The following is a 17,010-nucleotide window of genomic DNA, read 5'->3' as shown; positions in this document are numbered from 1 at the left end:
TTCCTTATGAATCCTTTTCACAGCAAAATAATACCTTGTCTTCCTAAACTGCCCCATATTTCCCCACTCTGTGGACAAAACAAATAAGTTCTGCTTTCAAACAGGAACAAGACATCAATCTAATTCTCTTTGACCTTCATCTTCCCCTTGGCTGTTCAGGATTTGTTGTATCCAGGCAACCTGATCTCCAGTTTTTGCTCACTGGCAGAAATAGCTCAGGGATATTTGGCAAAAATCAGAGCACAGAGAATATTCATTCAAATAGAAAAAAAAAAGATCATTGATAAACTTCAAATTTGCTAATTTAACAATTATGATTTATATGTCATGTCTGACGTTCTTTCAATCCCTGCATTTTCAATATTAAACAGATATTATCAGATGTGTCAGTATGATGTACACAAGGCCAAACTTTATGCCTTGTGTATATAAAATTACTACTTATCATTATTTAAAAGTACCTGCACAGCTATAATAGAAAAAACCATACCTTTGTCCTATAGCATTTTCATTAGATAATGTGCTGTGTAAAAATGAATGTTCTATCACAAGTTATTTAATAGCTGAATGCATTTGCACACTCTTTACATGTCATTAATTCTTTAGCCTAAACCAATGTATACACACTCATTTATTTGCACATACAATCTCACAGAATTTTCTTATTGTAAGAAATTGATCTATGATAATTTCAGAAATCTAAATTTCATGTAGGTGATTGTGACAGCAGATAATCTTTTATTTTAGCCTAATTTGCCCAAATCTGAGTAGAAGACTAAAATATTATTATTTTATTATATTATTATAAAAAGTATTCTTCCTATAAGCAAGTCTTATCTCACTACTGGAATGATATGATTATGAATCACTTAACTTCTTTATGGAAAAGTAATTATCATTCTTTACACTTTTTCTAAAGGAATCAAATAAAATAAAGCAGAAATAGGTAAAAGAGTTACATTACTCTGGTTCCCTTATCACTCAACATGCTGCTCTCTGAATAATGCAGTAGCAAGTTAGTTCCAAAAAGTGCATTATTTCAAATTATCATTTCTATTACACAATAATTGTTCTTATTTTACAATTATATATTTAAGAGAAGAAGTTATGTGATCACATGAACACAAATAAACATATATGTGCATAAAGTGAAGAGGGAGAGAGTAATTTATGATAGTACTTTAGTTGCAAGAGACATATAGAGATGATTATATAGTACAAGGGCATTGATATTCTACTGTCGGGAGACACATAATTAAAGCTTCAACAAATAAGAATTTTAGCTGGGCCTAATGGCTTATATCTATAATCATTGCTATTCGGAAGGCTAAGATCATCCTATCACTGTTAAAAGCCAACCCAGGCAAGAAAGTCAGTGATTTTTTTTTAATATGGTAAAGGTGACATATAAAGGGTTGCAGTTATTTGAGTTAGCTGATGAGTGCAAGTACATTTCCTACTGAACAATCTTATCCCATCCCTCATTCTCTGCTAGTTTTTCTCCTCTGACCTTCCTTCCCTTCCAAAGTTGTACAGTTCATTCCAATAGAGTGTCTAGTGGGATCCACTGCTGAATTTGTTCACTCTTAGTAGAGCTGCAGCTCAACTAGTACAGTGCTATCCATGAACAACAAAATGAAGCTCAGGGACAGCACACAGACCCTGAGTTACTGGGACCATTATCTCCTGTCCCATGAGGAAAAACAACAACAAACAAACAAACAAAAAACCTGAGACCTCATCCAAAAAAGTAAAGAAATATTGGTTGTAGATCAAATGATAGGAAACATGGCTAGTAAGTTCATGGGTCTAATTTTCAGTCTTGATATAGACTAAGACTTGAAAATGCAAAAACAATGGACAAGAAAACAAGTTTTACATATTTTGATAAAAAAAAAATCTCTGAGATGCTCATAGGCAGAAAGGAGAAGCCACTGGGAAGATGCAAACAGGCCAGGCATTATTCACATGACAGCAGAACATAAAGAAGATCCAGAGAGAGAACAGTCTTTAAATCACACTGACCAAAATGAATTGCCCAGTGTAGTGTGAGTTCAAATACAGCATGAGGCACTGTCACTATGAGAATATAAGGTATGTACCATACTTGCCTTGAAGCCTTCCCAACAATTCCTGCATTTTCTCCTGTCAAAGAATGTGGGCATCAGAACGAACCTAAAAGAGAAGTACAAGTTGAGAAGTAGAAGTATTATAGAACATAGACAATAGTTTGTAAAATTATTGTACATATTATTATCTGGAGATCTTTACCCAGGATGCTCAGAACTATTCTCCAGTGTCATGATTATTTTGTTTTTTCTGGGGTAAGGCTTAACAGCTGTGATTGCTTTGACAGATGTTTTTGATGCAACGGTTGTCTTGGAGAAAAAGAATTGTGAATATGATGGGAAATAAGTATAACCTAGGTAGAAGACATAATTGCTACCAACACAGGAAGGGGAGAGAAAAATCTATTGCATTGAACTTCTGAAGGAAAATTGAAGTTTAGCAGCTGTATTTAGGGACCCTGTGGGCAAATATCAAGAATGCCATTTGGAAAAGATTTATGAAGCATCTATCAGTGCCCTGCAGGCATCAACATCCTGAGTTATCAACAGCTCCCCTGTTGTGGCTAAAGTAGTAGCCTCTCTAGCAAGGACAAAATTGAAGTTTGCAAACAAGTGTAGGTCTTACATCTTCCTTCAAACATAAACCCAAGTCTTGGAAAGTTTGCTTTACAATAGATATATCTAGATTTTTCATCCTCTGTCATTTTACTAAGGATTTAAATGGGGAGAATGTGTTCATTGAGAGAACTTCCCTTCCATTTGTGATCAAGTTATTTGCTAGAGGTATATAGGGAACCTGTCTAAGTTTATTTTATACACTCTGCCAAATATTTTATATTGCTTGGAAAGGCAGCATACCAAAATACCACAAGTTGTGTATATATATACATATATATATGTATATATATGTATACACACATATTCAATTGAATATTTTTTCATATGTGCTTGTCTTAACAGGTAATTCCAGAAGATAAGTTCTACACTATAAAGGATTGGGATCTTACCGGAGTTATTCTAAGTTGTATATTTCCAATTTAGTGTTATTTTATAATGTTTCGATTTCAGTGTTATTTATCCAAAAGGAGGCTTGTACAATCTCTACAAATTCTTACTCTTGCTAAATAGATCCTGATTAATTACCCTGGGGTAAGACAGAGCTGTGTGTAACACAGTCTTCTTTCCCATTCTGTGTTAACTAGGAACAGATAAGACATTTAGGATACTTATATTCCAAACCTGAATTCAGTAAGGATATGATACAATTAATGACCCTGGCTCTCCAGTGGGTTCATTCATATCTCCTACCTTGGTAAAGTCAGGAATCTCAGCAGAAGATTCAATCACCTCTTTTTTACCAGTCGTGAAGCTGGTTCACAAATAGCTGCTATATTAAAGATTTCAATAGACCAGATTAAATATAACCAGAAAGTGGAATCGGCATCTCTTCCACTCTAGCACTAAAAATCTACTTGTTTTTTTTCTAAATTAAAAATATATTGGGTATCTCAAATCAAGGTTAAGGGATGTAGCTTGATATAATAATATGGAGTGCAATATGAAAGCAGCGGTGAAGTCCACCCATAGAGGTAAAGACACTTTTTCTTAAGTCTGGAGGTATTTTGTTCGACGAAGATAGAAATCCCAGTGTTCAACTCAGGTGATATTCATGAATCTGTTTGTGGAAATATTCTGCCCAGGCTTTTTGCCCTCTTGTTTTGTGGATGATTATTTCCAACTCTGCTGGGAAGATGTCACTCAAACATAAAACTCAAGTTTCAAAACAAAATATTGAAGCTTTACAACTCATCTAAGTATCCCATCTGCATATCTTCAACAATATAAAAAAAATCAAAGTGACAGATTGGCTTCTGTTACTCATCCCAATTACTTTCTTTTGGTGAATTATTTACATGGAGAAGAACAGTCCAAATTTTCTGATGCTTTTTAAACCAATCCAGTATTTATGTCACTGGGGGAAAAAAAACTAAATGAATTGGCCTTTCAAGGGAATCAGCTCTTCAGGGAATATTTATATCTATATGAATATGTATATAAAACCATGTTTGATTGTTCTCACTTTTTGTACTATGTTACACAAACTAACCATCAAGAATTTCACATACCATTTTCAAATTCTTGTAGAAAATCAAGATAATCATAATAAAATATTGGATAAGAATATCAATGTATTTTGACTTATGTAATTATAATTCTTCTGTTAATAGAAACATATAGAGGACATAGAATGAATGTTAAATATGTGCTTATGGCTAGCATGAAGACATATTTGTAAAGTAAATGTAATAAAACAGTTGGATGGTAAGATGCAATAATTTTAAGTATTTGCTTTTATTGTCTTCTGAACTTTTATTTCTATGAATCATGGTTCCTGCCTCCCTGATACAAGTTAAAAGGATTTAGTTGTTGAATGGTTAACATCTCACTGTTTCCACTTTATGTAGAGAAATAGTTCAAACAATTAAAAGAGAGCTTAGATTTCCTCAAATCTACTGAAAAGCTTTCTGAATTTTTTTTATAAGTGCTCACTGAAATATTTCTTTATGATGTGTATATGTAAGACAATTGTCTTAGTGTTATCTTCTAATACAAATGAAATAATTTTGCCTTAGAAGTGATTTCTATCAGATCAAGAAAGAAAATTTCCCTGTGAAACAGTTAATAAATGTGAAATATGCATTTGTAAATATAGTCATCTGAATTTTATAACAAACTAAAGTCAATTATAACAAAGTCAATTCTTGTTCTTCAAAAATTTCAATAATTTTTTTACCCACTCTGAGCTTGTATAGATGGAAAGCATTCATTTCAGGTAAGTGTTCTCATGAATATGTCAGGAAAATAGCTCTGATGGGTAGAACAGAAGAACAAGGTAAATGTTCTTTCCTGTGCATATCTATCCTTTCAGCTGGAGTAGAATTCACGAGACCAGGATGCTTAAAGACAAATAAGATGGCAAAAAAGTGTGTTTGCTGCAGAGCATTAAAGACACTCTCAGAGTTCCAGTGGCTTTTCTGTTTTTTTCCTTTGAAATGGTTTGGAATCTTTGAGACATTAGACAGAAGTTTCTAAATACCAGTAAGTAGTTTCTACAAACAAGGAAATAAATTGCTTGTAATTATAGCAATTACATTCTGATAGAGGACCATTTTGATCCTTTTTACATGCATAGTGGTGCTGCAGGTGGCTGCTTAATTTCTTCACGCCATGTCTCCCCTGCAGTCCAGACCATAGGATCACAAGTTAAGAGAAAGGAAGATGTTCAAGGAATGCAACAACAAATACTTTCTCCCTGAAGACATTCCATTCTTCAAGACCGATAAATGAATCCCTGGGTGAGCTGCCCTTGCATGGTGTACTATGGAGATTGCTCTGAAGCAGCCACTAAAAGAGTACTTCATTGTTCATGCAAGAGAAATGCCTTTTTGTATTGTGTAAGATTTACTTGAACATAGTGAATTTTGCCAGATTAAATAATTCATTAGAATACAAATGGAAACAGATATATTAAATCTAATGTTGGCCAAGGTCAATTAGTGATAACACAACTTTCATTTGTATGTTTCCGAGTTTACAACTCACCAAAAAAGTAAGAGAAATGTTTTTACAACAGTTATCATATTATTCATTAGTTTATTTTGTGATGCATTCATAGACAATAGTGTTGGAGGCTTAAAGTCCTAGAACTTTTATTTTAAAAAGAAGTATATGAGAGATCTTCACCAACCATACAACGGACAAAGGCCTCATATCTAAAATATATCAACAGCTCAAAAAATTGAATCACTCCAAAACTAATTTCCAAAGTAACAACCATCCCATTAAAAAATGGGCCAAAGACTTAAAGAGAGTCTTCTCTGAAGAAGAAACAAAAATGGCCTATAGACACATGAAGAAATGTTCAACATCTCTGATCATAAAAGAAATACAAAACTGGAGTGAGATTCCACCTCACTCCAGTTAGAATGGCCAGGATCAGGAAAACTAATAACAACAGATGCTGGAGGGGATGTGGCCAGGAGAGATCACTACTACACTGTTGGTGGGAGTGCAAACTCATTCAACCACTATGGAAAGCAGTATGGCAGTGCCTCAGAAGGCTAAACATAGAACTCCCCTATGACCCAGCAATTCCACTACTTGGCATTTACCCAACCATCCAGAAACTAGGGCATACTAAATCCACTACCACAACAATGTTCATTGCAGCATTATTCACCATAGCAAAGATTTGGAACCAACCTAGATGTCCCTCAGTTGATGAGTGGATCAACAAGTTGTGGTATTTGTACACAATGGAATTCTATGCTGCAGCCAGGAAAAAGGACATTGACTCATTTGTTAGGAAATGGAAAGACTTAGAAAAAAATCATATTAAGTGAAGTAAGCCAGACTCAAAGGTACTCAATGGTTTCCCTCATTTGTCAAAATCAGTAGAAACCTTGGGCTCTCCTAGCAGAGATTTGCAATAGAGCAAAACCTTGATACATAAGGCCATATAGTGTGAAGCTAATTGAAAGGACCTCGAGGATATTGAAACAAAAGCCATATAATGAATGATTGTTGTCCTTACTGTACTGTTATCTCTCATCTCTTTTGCTGTCCCTTGGTTATATCATATTGTCACAGTATTTCACTTTGTTATCTGATATATTGGATGTACTTGTATTTGGTTATTTGAAATTGGATAGGGAAGAGGGAAAACCAAGATGGGGGGTGGGGGAGAGGGAAATGGGGACCAAGATATGTGAAAGGGTATCAATGTATGGGAATTAATGCACCATCCATCTGGCAAATATCATGTAACCCTTTTATTAATTACAATAAAACATATAAAAAAGAAGTATATGATAAATATATGGTTATGTCATTGATAAGGTCTTTTGGTTCATAAACATTAACAAATGAACACTTGGGTATCTAGCTTACATACATGACTAAAACAGAGTATTTTTTTGTTTTAACATGATTAATTTTACTCATTTTATAACATCTTTATTTTACCTTGTTTGAGAAATGAACAAAACAAATTCTGAGTCAATATAGTGTGAGCTCTTCGGATCCTTTTAAACATGTTTAAAATAATATTTAACAGAAATAATATTTAACCTCATTCTCACAAGTTATTATATCTAAAAATGTCATTAATACACATACCCACATGGACACATACATTTATTCATGTTTATATAGATTGTGGAGAGAGGTGTAAATGATTGAAATCAGGGTTTCATGCGTGGCAGTGAATTTTATACACAGTATCTTCCAAACAATTTTCAAATATTCAGTTATATTAATATAGTTATTTTATGTATCTTTTAGATAATCTTTTGATTTATTTATACATTAATTTTGGTTAAATGTCTTCTGTGTGAAATTAATTCCATAGTATGTTGATGGATTGTTTATCAAAATATTAACTATGTATTTGGATATAAGAATATTTTCAACTAATATAGAAATGAATTCCATGGACTCTATTGTCAATATTAAAGTCATATTTGTTGTAAGGAAATTTTCTTTGTGGGTGTTTTTGGCTCTATGTTTACTGTATTTAATCACTTTACCTACCACAGTTAATTAATTGGCTCAAAAGATTATCTGATTGTATTGCTTCTTTTGATAAATATACACATAATTACACACATATATAAATATGATTCTTCCTCAAGTGATGCCTTTAGTTCTGAAAATTACATCAAATTTATGATAGAAATATCCTAAGTCAAGTATAATACTTGTTTGTTGTTGAACTCGGGATCTAGGTGCTGTTCCTGAGCTCTTTTGCTCAGGGCTAGAATTCTAGCACGATCACGTTTGAAGAAAAGAGTCTCATAGATTTCTCTGACCAATTTGACTGTGAACCTCCATCCTCAGATCTCTGCTTCCTCAGTAACTAGGATTACAGAAGTGAGCCACAAGCGTCTGGCCCCTGTAGTATCATGTTATAGGATTTCTTTTTGTTTATTTTGTTTTATTTCTTTGTTTGAATGCAGGGCCTAAGCACTGTCCTTGGGCTTTCTCAAGGCTAGCACTCTTCTACTTGAGCTACAGCACCATTTGTAGCTTTTTCTATGTATATGATCCAAAGGAGTTGAACTCGGGTCTTTATGCTTGCTAGGCAAGTACTCTACTACTAGGCCAAACTTCTGACCTGCTACAGGAATTCTAAGATAAGTTTCAAACATCAAAATTCGCATAGTAAATAATCTTAAAATTATATTTGATATATCATTCCTTTTGTCCTTTTAACCTAGGTTTTTCTAACAAACTGATTAGCAGTAACAAAAAGAAAAAGATTGTTTTTATATAAGTTGCCAATGTCAATAGGAAATGAAAGTGTGCCAATTCTAATAAGTTGCTTATTATCATTTCCAAACTTCCAAAAATATATTGAAGCTTTTACCATGAGTAAAGACTTTTCATTCTCCATATTGAAATTCCTTCCTTCCTCCCTCCCTCCGTCCCTTCCTTCTTCCTCCCCCCCTACTTCTCTCTTTTTTCTCTCTCTCATAATAAAATCAGTACTGATATGGTAATGACATATGAAAGAGTGAATGGTAACTTTAGATAAAGTATCTATCCTTCCATCTTCATTCACTTCCAAATCTAATTTCCTGAGGCACTATTTAGAATTTTTTATTACTCAGATGATCACTAATACATTTTACTAGTATATACGATTATTTACATTTTTATTAATTCTAACTATAAGCTTCTTATTAATAGATCAGATTACAGGCAGGAAGTGTCACTGTGGCTCAAAGTGGTATATCAGTGCCCAGAGAGAGTGCCCAGGCCCTAAGTTCAAGCCCCAGACTGAACTACCCCACCAAAAAAAATGGATTATAGATATGAGTCACTGGGGTATCTACTTTTTTTTTTTTGCCAATCCTGGGCTTGGGGTCAGGGCCTGAGCACTGTCCTTGGACTTTCTCAAGGCTTATCACTCTACCACTTGAGCCTCAGCACCACTTCCAGCTTTTTTCTATGCATGTGTTACCGAGGAATCGAACCCGGATCTTCGTGCATGCTAGGCAAGCACTCAACCACTAGGCCAAACTCCCAGCCCGTGTCTATGTACTTCTAAGTTTTATATTGTTTGTACAATTCCAAAGGAGCAATACAAATAAAACTCCATTCTCATTTACAAAATCTCTAGATATTATCAACAGTGAGTTGTTAATTACCTGAAACATTACCCAACCTAAAATATATGTGTAAGTAATTTGAAGGCTCTATGAAAAGGAACAATATTGATACTCTCAAAAATGCAATTTCATCTCATTTAACACACTAACAGATGAGTGCACATGCTATTTATTTAAAAATGTAGATCAGAAACATTTGAAACTTCAAGCATTGCTTATGATTCTTGGGAATCTTTTCTGACATGGAGATGCACAACAGAGCTACAGCAAAACCCTCAGATTAGAAATGCCATCTCCAGTTCTGAATTGAGCTACACTTGTAGAAAAGCTACTGAAGATTCAATTAGTTGAACTCGAAATAAAGTAGCTTAACTATAATCTGAATTTGGCTGATACAGATTCATCTCAGACATAGTTAGAAAGAGCCATGCCAACCTTATCTCATACTATGAAGAACCTCACATATTTTCAGTTTAGGGGAAAAGGAAGGTTTTCTAATCCACTGAAATGGTGCTGTTTAAGACATACAGAGGGAGGATGACAGGGAGAAGAGAGAGGAAGGAATGCACCAAAGATTTAGATTAACACATTTTATGTGTGAGAGAGAAAAGAAAGCAATCACTTGGATTTAAAAGAGAAAACTGTATGTGGAGTTGATATTTTCATGGTTCTTGTATCATGCTCACAGAAAAGTGAGTGTTGGTAAATTACATTAAATAGTTCTTTTTTTTGAGGAAAATATTGTAACAGCATTTAGAAATTCTGTTTCCCAAAATGAACTTGGGGGCCCTAAAATTATAATGTGTCTAAAATCAAGGGTTGTTGTTGTTTTAATGTATGAATATGACTTTATTTAAGCTTCAGTACAGGTTTATTTTCACACTCATAGTCTATGAAACTGAGACTTAAAATGAGTGAACATTTTGATTCAAGTTTCACAGACTGGTCAACAGGCTGAGTAGAAATTTTCCAAAGCAGCTGGTTGCCAGTGGATCTCAAGGACCGCCTAGACTATTACAACAGAGGCATCACCAAACTACTTCTTGTGTGTTTGTTTGTTTGTTGTGTGTCCTAGGGCTTGAATTGGCCCTGGACACTGTCCCTGAGCTCTTCAGCCTTTGAGGCTACTGTTCTACCCTTGAGCCAAACCCCACTTCCATTTTCTAGAGGTTAATTGGAAATAAGATTATAATTTCGCATTCCAGGCCTGAAGAGTCAAATCAAAGATACAGGATATCTATATGTGTTCCAGTTACAAAGATAGAATCTAAGTTTGGGAACTATTATACAAGTAAAATTCCTTGAAGTTATTCTCCCTCAGGCAGTAGAGATAAAGGAAGGAAGAGCTATTAAATTAAGAAGAGACTTCTTTTTGTATTTACATATGAGGTGTAATTGGTCTCTCCCATGTGCCATGCACAGTTCAAGTCTATGTCATTAGTACCTTCAAACTAAGGTGGTTGTGAGGGTTAGATGATATTATTTTCAAGAGCTTACAGATAGGAAAAAGAAGCTGAGATCATATAAATAACTGCCTGTGGTCACCATGTACTAAGCGATGGAGCCAATCTCTACAATTGATGGATCCACAGACAGAATGTAAGATGCACACTTGTCACAGCTACATAATGGCTGTTAGCAGAGAAATTTTTTTAAGATAAATATGGATGTAAACAAATGTAATTGTGAATTTCAGCAGTGGAAGCAGGAATGTAAATTATGCTCATTTGGATTTTTGTTTGTTGTTGGTTTGTTTTATATGTATGTGGTACTGGAGATACTACCTAGCACTTTTCCATAAGATAGACAATTGCTCTATCACTGGGGATAAATCTCATCCTTAAAGATCTGGTTAGCTCTTTAAAGTTATTTTAATTGTTACAATTTTATTTAAAATAACGTGTTCATGAGAGTTTAACGTGGTTGCTGTCTGTAAGTGCTCCTAGGCCACACTTCTGCCGAGAATTTAAACTTTTTTTGGTATAAGTTAATGTGATAAATTTCAATGTTTTCTCATTTGAGAAGATAATATTATTAGTATTGCAATAATTCCTTCCTGTGTGAAGCTTTCAAGTATTGAGAAGATCTTAATTTCCCTTTAGAATTACCATCTATATGTTTGGGTTAAGGGTTTCAAAAATTTGAAGTAGGTTTCCCACAAATGTACTCAAAGAAATCTCAATATATGTTTCTGGAAAATGTGTAAATAATATCATTTTCTTAGAATGATAAAAAATACTAATGTGACAGAAAAGACCAGAGCATACAATTACAAAGAATTTCAGCACGTACTATTATAATCCCCAGAATTATCTTTAGACTGTCTTGCTAAACAAACTTTTTTTTTACCAGTACATATATAAGTCCACTTACTCTTTCTCTATAATAGCATTTAAGTGGCTACAAGCCTGATCTACAGTTCATGTTGCCTAAACTTATTTATTATCAATTGCTTTTGCAATTAGGAAGAAATATAAATCAGAATGTGACATAAAAATTGACAATACTATGGGACCTCAAGCTGAGAAACACTCTTGAAAGAATTGCATTTTAATTTCAATCAAAATATTTTTGCAGAGTGTAATAAATTAATTTGTGCCATTAAATAATGCATAATCAATTTTAATTATATAAAATTTAAATAATGCAGTTTTGATCTCTACTGAAATACACAAGTTTTCATTTTCTTGTAATATAATTAGGTTATATTAAACAATAAACATTATTACAAAAACAAAGAGGAAATTTTAAATCACAGGTAATTTATAGTCTTAAATTTGTTTTAGATGCTCTGGGAAGATGGAAAATATATTGTTAAATTTCTTTCCTGACTTTGTCCTAAGGGAAATTCTTCATATTAAGTCTTGTGCATATAATTGCCATAACTTTTTCAGGAAACTTTCTTCCTTTTAAAATTCAAAATTACCAGTATGAGGTGTTAAATTACAAGTCTTGAAAACTTTGACACAATCTCAGATGATATTCAGTTTCCCAAACTAAAATCTCCCAGTGTCAATTCTCCACAAAGTATTAGTAATGAAGCTAAACTAACCTCTATCATTTTCTCTCCAGGAAGAACTGAACCCCATTATTGTAACCCCACCAATCCAAGCCATTGATCAGGACCGGAATATTCAACCACCATCAGATAGACCAGGCATTCTCTACTCCATCCTAGTTGGTTTGTATCTATTAACATTTTATACTATCATGTGACGTTAAAAGGTTTTCTCAAAGTATAAACTTTTAGTAACAAATGTTTAACACTGGAAATTATTTCTACACAAATGCACATATAAATAATTGGAAATAATAATACAAACATACTTCCTTTTCATAGTTTCTATAATAATATGTAGAAAAGAAATGAAGAAGGCCGAGAGTTTGGCCTAGTGGAAGAGTGCTTGTCTCGCATGTGGGAAGACCCGGGTTTTATTCCTCAGTACCAGATACATAGAAAAAAGCCGGAACTGGTGCTGTGGCTCAAGCGGCAGAGCTCTAGCCTGAGAAAGTACAAGGACAGTGCTCAGGCCCTGAGCTCAAGGTCAAGGACTGGCAAAAAAAAAAAAAAAAAAAAAAAAAGAAATGAAGATATTTTCATTGAAAGAAACAAAGAAAAGCAGGATATTTATTATTGTCTTGCCGTTTTCTACGTAAGAACTCATAAGACATCCTTTAGGAACAATATATAATGGTATTTTAATTGGTTAGATACAAGAAATAATTTTATTATGAATGTCTGAATTAAATAAGGCTTATTTTGGAGCTATGTAGGAGAAAGTAAAGAATTATATATAGCAAAAGGACACATGATTGTGACTAATTTCTCCATTAAAAATTTCATAGAAAGGCTGAATATATTCCTAATGCATATTCTTCTAATTGTGGAAAACCAAAAAGATGAAGAGATTTTTGTTCTTCATCTTAAATTATCTTAGCTAAGATATGATTGATTAGCACAGTTTATAAGCTTCATAGAGAACCATGCATGGAACAGGAACATGGTTGCAGAGCCTGACTATGAACTTGCTACTGAGGATAGATGGCTTTGCAAGGGTGATTGGAAAATGCTTCAATGGCATTCAACATTAACTTCTAAGCTACCTTTGCCAATATGTATGGCCTGTGTAACTACATACTTTTGTGGCAATCGATTCTCATTAGATTCTATACAATTATACTATAGCATACTCAGCAAAGTTCTCTGTAAAGTGAAAATATCTTTCTGTTGTAAAGCTGTAATCTTCAGAACAACACATATATTATAAGCCAGTTGCATAAATAAGATATATTAGTTAAAATCTTTTTATGAATATAAACTTTTTTTAATTTTATAGAAAACACTATTGATAAAATAAAATAAGCATTGCTTACTTTAACTGAAGACTTAAAATTATATTAATCGCTGTGCTTAATGCAGTAAATAAAAATACTTCAAAAATAAGCAATAACTGTCCAATATTAAGGAAGGGAGGAGTTTGTATCTAGAAAGATTAAAAAATAATTGAAGAATACAGTTTTTGATGATACACATATTGTTTATACTGAATATCGTGTGGTCTTCTTACAAGGCAAACCAGTTTTTTCCTAAGTGTATTACTAGAAGAAGAAACATTTAATAGGAAGACTTGGGGTTTCTGGTAGAAGGCATGAGAGATAGTTTATATATATATATATATATATATATTTGACTCAACATTTTTGAAAGCGTCTATTGAGTAAATATTCAGAGTAACAGACAATGAATGAGAACTAGTTTCCTGGCAATGGGATACATGATGTACAATTTGTGTAACAAAAAATATCAATAGAACACAATATATTAACTGTTTAATGTCCAATTTAAATGTGGAAATTTGCTAAAGAAGAAAACACCACTTTACTTTGATTAGGATACTTGCTATTGTGCTTCTTTGAATCTGTAAGATATTGGCAAGCTTTTTAGAAGCCAGAGGAGTTACTACCTATTGCTGATAACTGGGTGAAGATCCTCTGTATAGACTTTTCTTGAGCTTGTCTGAAACTTCAGAGAGACTGGTAGCACTGGAGAGCTATGACTAATTTGAAAACAGATTTAAAAAAAAAACCCAGAAACCTTGGCACCAGGAGCTCTAAAAGCTTATAAAGGGTAATTTTTCTATTTTGCCATTTACTCTGATTGAAATGAGGCCAAAATATCATAAGAAAAATGATATAAAGATAATATATCACATCAACCTAGAACTAGGACATAATTGTTAAGCCCCCAAATTAGCATAACCTCCTATCCTCACTTTGCACTCTAGGCTAAGTTAAGAGATGTTAGAATATCCTAGGTACTGTAAACACAGCCTATGAAATGACAGTATCCATGTGTAAACTCTGACATTTGCCCAAACAAACTGTAATTTTCATGGCATTGTTAGAGTTTACTTTTCCTCAAGTTACTTGGTCTAAAATAGGTTGACAAAAATACAGTTTGGAGGATTTGATCTTATATGCAAAAATATGCAGTCTGGCCTGGAGAAACATTAATCTAAATAATTACCAGATGATAAAGTTGTTATCAATGTATAGCAAGATAAAGCATGCATTCTTTTTACATTAGACTGATATGAATGGAAACACAGAGACAAAATACAAAGCACACACAATCAATAGGATTTCTATAACTTTGTCATCAGTTACTTTGCCTAAACCCTTAACTTCCCTTAAGTCCATTCTAATAATTCAGAACATGTGTATATTCCTCAGAGAAAACTCTCAGCTACAATGTAGAAAACTTGTCTGCAGCTTCCAGACATCATAATTTCCATTGATGAAACACAAGGATTTGAATTTTGTCTGAAATGGCATTTTAAGAAAGTCACTTGTCACATACATACCTTTATTAAAATAGAATTGTCAACATTGTAATTAAGCATACTTTTCATTCAAATCACTTAATGTTACCTTGTGTCTTTTTGGTCCTTTCTACTCTATGTGCCCCAGTTTCTGCAATCAATAAATGGACAGAGTGATTAACTTACATCAAATCTAAAGGTCAAGGATGAAATAAGAAACAATAAGAAAATTAAATTTGATTCCAAACGTCTATAAGACATCATTAGCCATATTGGCCTACATAAAATTTGAACTCCAACATAGAAAAAGAATGAATGCATCAATATCTAATGGTCCAAAATATTCCAGAAAGTCAACAAAAGCCAATAAGCATAAACCCAAAGATATATACCTAGAGATAGACTCAACAAACTTTGAAATATTTAAAAGAATCCTCAAAGTATAAAGAAAAGTCTAAATTTTGATGGGCAATTGAGCCTCAATAAAATTAGCACTTGGTTTCTTACAAAAACTATGGATGATGACATGTCCAAGGTACTGAAAGAAAAGAAAGCCAGTAACAGAGCAGACCATTCCTTTCAAATGAAACACAAAAGCAATTCAGTGGAGGAACCAACTCAGTGTAAACATTATCCTTTTCATTGTATTATATACAATTGTATCTCTATTGTTTTGCTATTTTAAGATTACCCTATATATAACATTTTTATCAGTAAATATCTATTGTAATAGCTTATAAAACATGTCTTCTTAGAAGGGGAAGGGTAACAAGGAGTCCATAAATACAGGGAGGATGTGTTAGTAAATGAACTTATTATCTTCTTAGCACATTAGGTAAAAATTGAACTGCATAACTTAGCTGTAGGGATAGAATGGGGGAAGATGAGGTTTTGAACAATGGAAGAGAGTACATTGATCAAGATGCTTTGACTTGTAGTATTGAAATCTCTTTGTCCAAACATTAAAAACTATTAAGGAAAAATATAGCTGCATGTAACAAATCAGCTAAAGAATATTTAAATTATAGTTTATGTCATCCTTTAATCATTCTTTTTTATAATTTTTATTGTAATGTATGGAGGGGTTACAGTTATATTCGGCAGATAGCATGTGCATTTCTTCTCACACATTGATATCTCTTCTCATGTTTCTGTCCCCATTGCCCTCTCTCCACCCCCACCCAATAATCTTCCTTTCCCTTTTTTTATTTCAAATAAATAAACAGATATACAATATACCAGGTAACAAAGTCAGATACTGTAACAATATTAAATTAACCAAAGGTCAACAAAAGAGAAGAGAAATAACATAGTACATTAAGAATAATAATCACCCATGATAAAGCCCTTGAAATATCTACTAAGATTTTGATGTCATTTTTCCATAGATGTTATTATTTTTTAGAATTTTTTTTCTGAGTTTTTTTGAAGATCATGGTTCAAAGTCAGTCCAGGCACTGCAGAACATGAGACTCTTACCCCTAATTAATCACTAGAAAAATGGGAAATGGGCTGTGGCTCAGGGGTAGGGCAGTAGCCTTGGGCTGAAGAGCTCAGGGACAGTGCTCAGGCTCAGAGTTCAAGTCAATAACTCATCAGAAAAAAATTAATACAGAAAAAAGATAGAATTTTCTTCTCTCAGAAGAAATCTACTTAATGTTACAAAATTGCTTACATTTATGAAATTCTACCCTGATATTAAGAATATTATCAAGGCTGTATTTGAATTTACTCTGGTTGCATAATTAGCTGAACACTAATCTTCAAATAATCCTCCCAGATGGAGCAGAGTACATTCATAGTAGTTTTCAGGCATCTAGATATGAGGTTTAAATTGCTAGTCATTATTTATCACAAGATACATTGAAAAAACACAGGCTGTAATTAAGATTTATGCACCATTAAAATACAATTTTATAATCCAAAATTTGCTTTCACTTCAGTTAA

At 33.2% G+C, this 17,010-nt stretch overlaps 1 protein-coding gene across 1 annotated transcript in view; it reads left to right on the top strand.

Annotated features, from left to right (window-relative positions):
• Pcdh15 (protocadherin related 15) overlaps nucleotides 1-17,010 on the top strand; it is a 514,067-nt gene that overhangs the window by 284,840 nt on the left and 212,217 nt on the right. The window contains exon 10 of the mRNA XM_090346943.1: nucleotides 12,314-12,422. Within this exon, the coding sequence (XP_090203069.1) occupies nucleotides 12,314-12,422 (109 nt within the window). The remainder of the gene's footprint in view (nucleotides 1-12,313; nucleotides 12,423-17,010) is intronic.

This window comes from Megascapheus bottae, chromosome 15 (genome assembly GCF_031878675.1).
Source record: "Megascapheus bottae isolate mThoBot1 chromosome 15, mThoBot2.hap1, whole genome shotgun sequence".
In the NCBI taxonomy this organism is placed as follows: Eukaryota; Metazoa; Chordata; class Mammalia; order Rodentia; family Geomyidae; genus Megascapheus; species Megascapheus bottae.
Note: the sequence above shows the minus strand (reverse complement) of the source record. Positions and strands in the feature narration are given on the sequence as shown.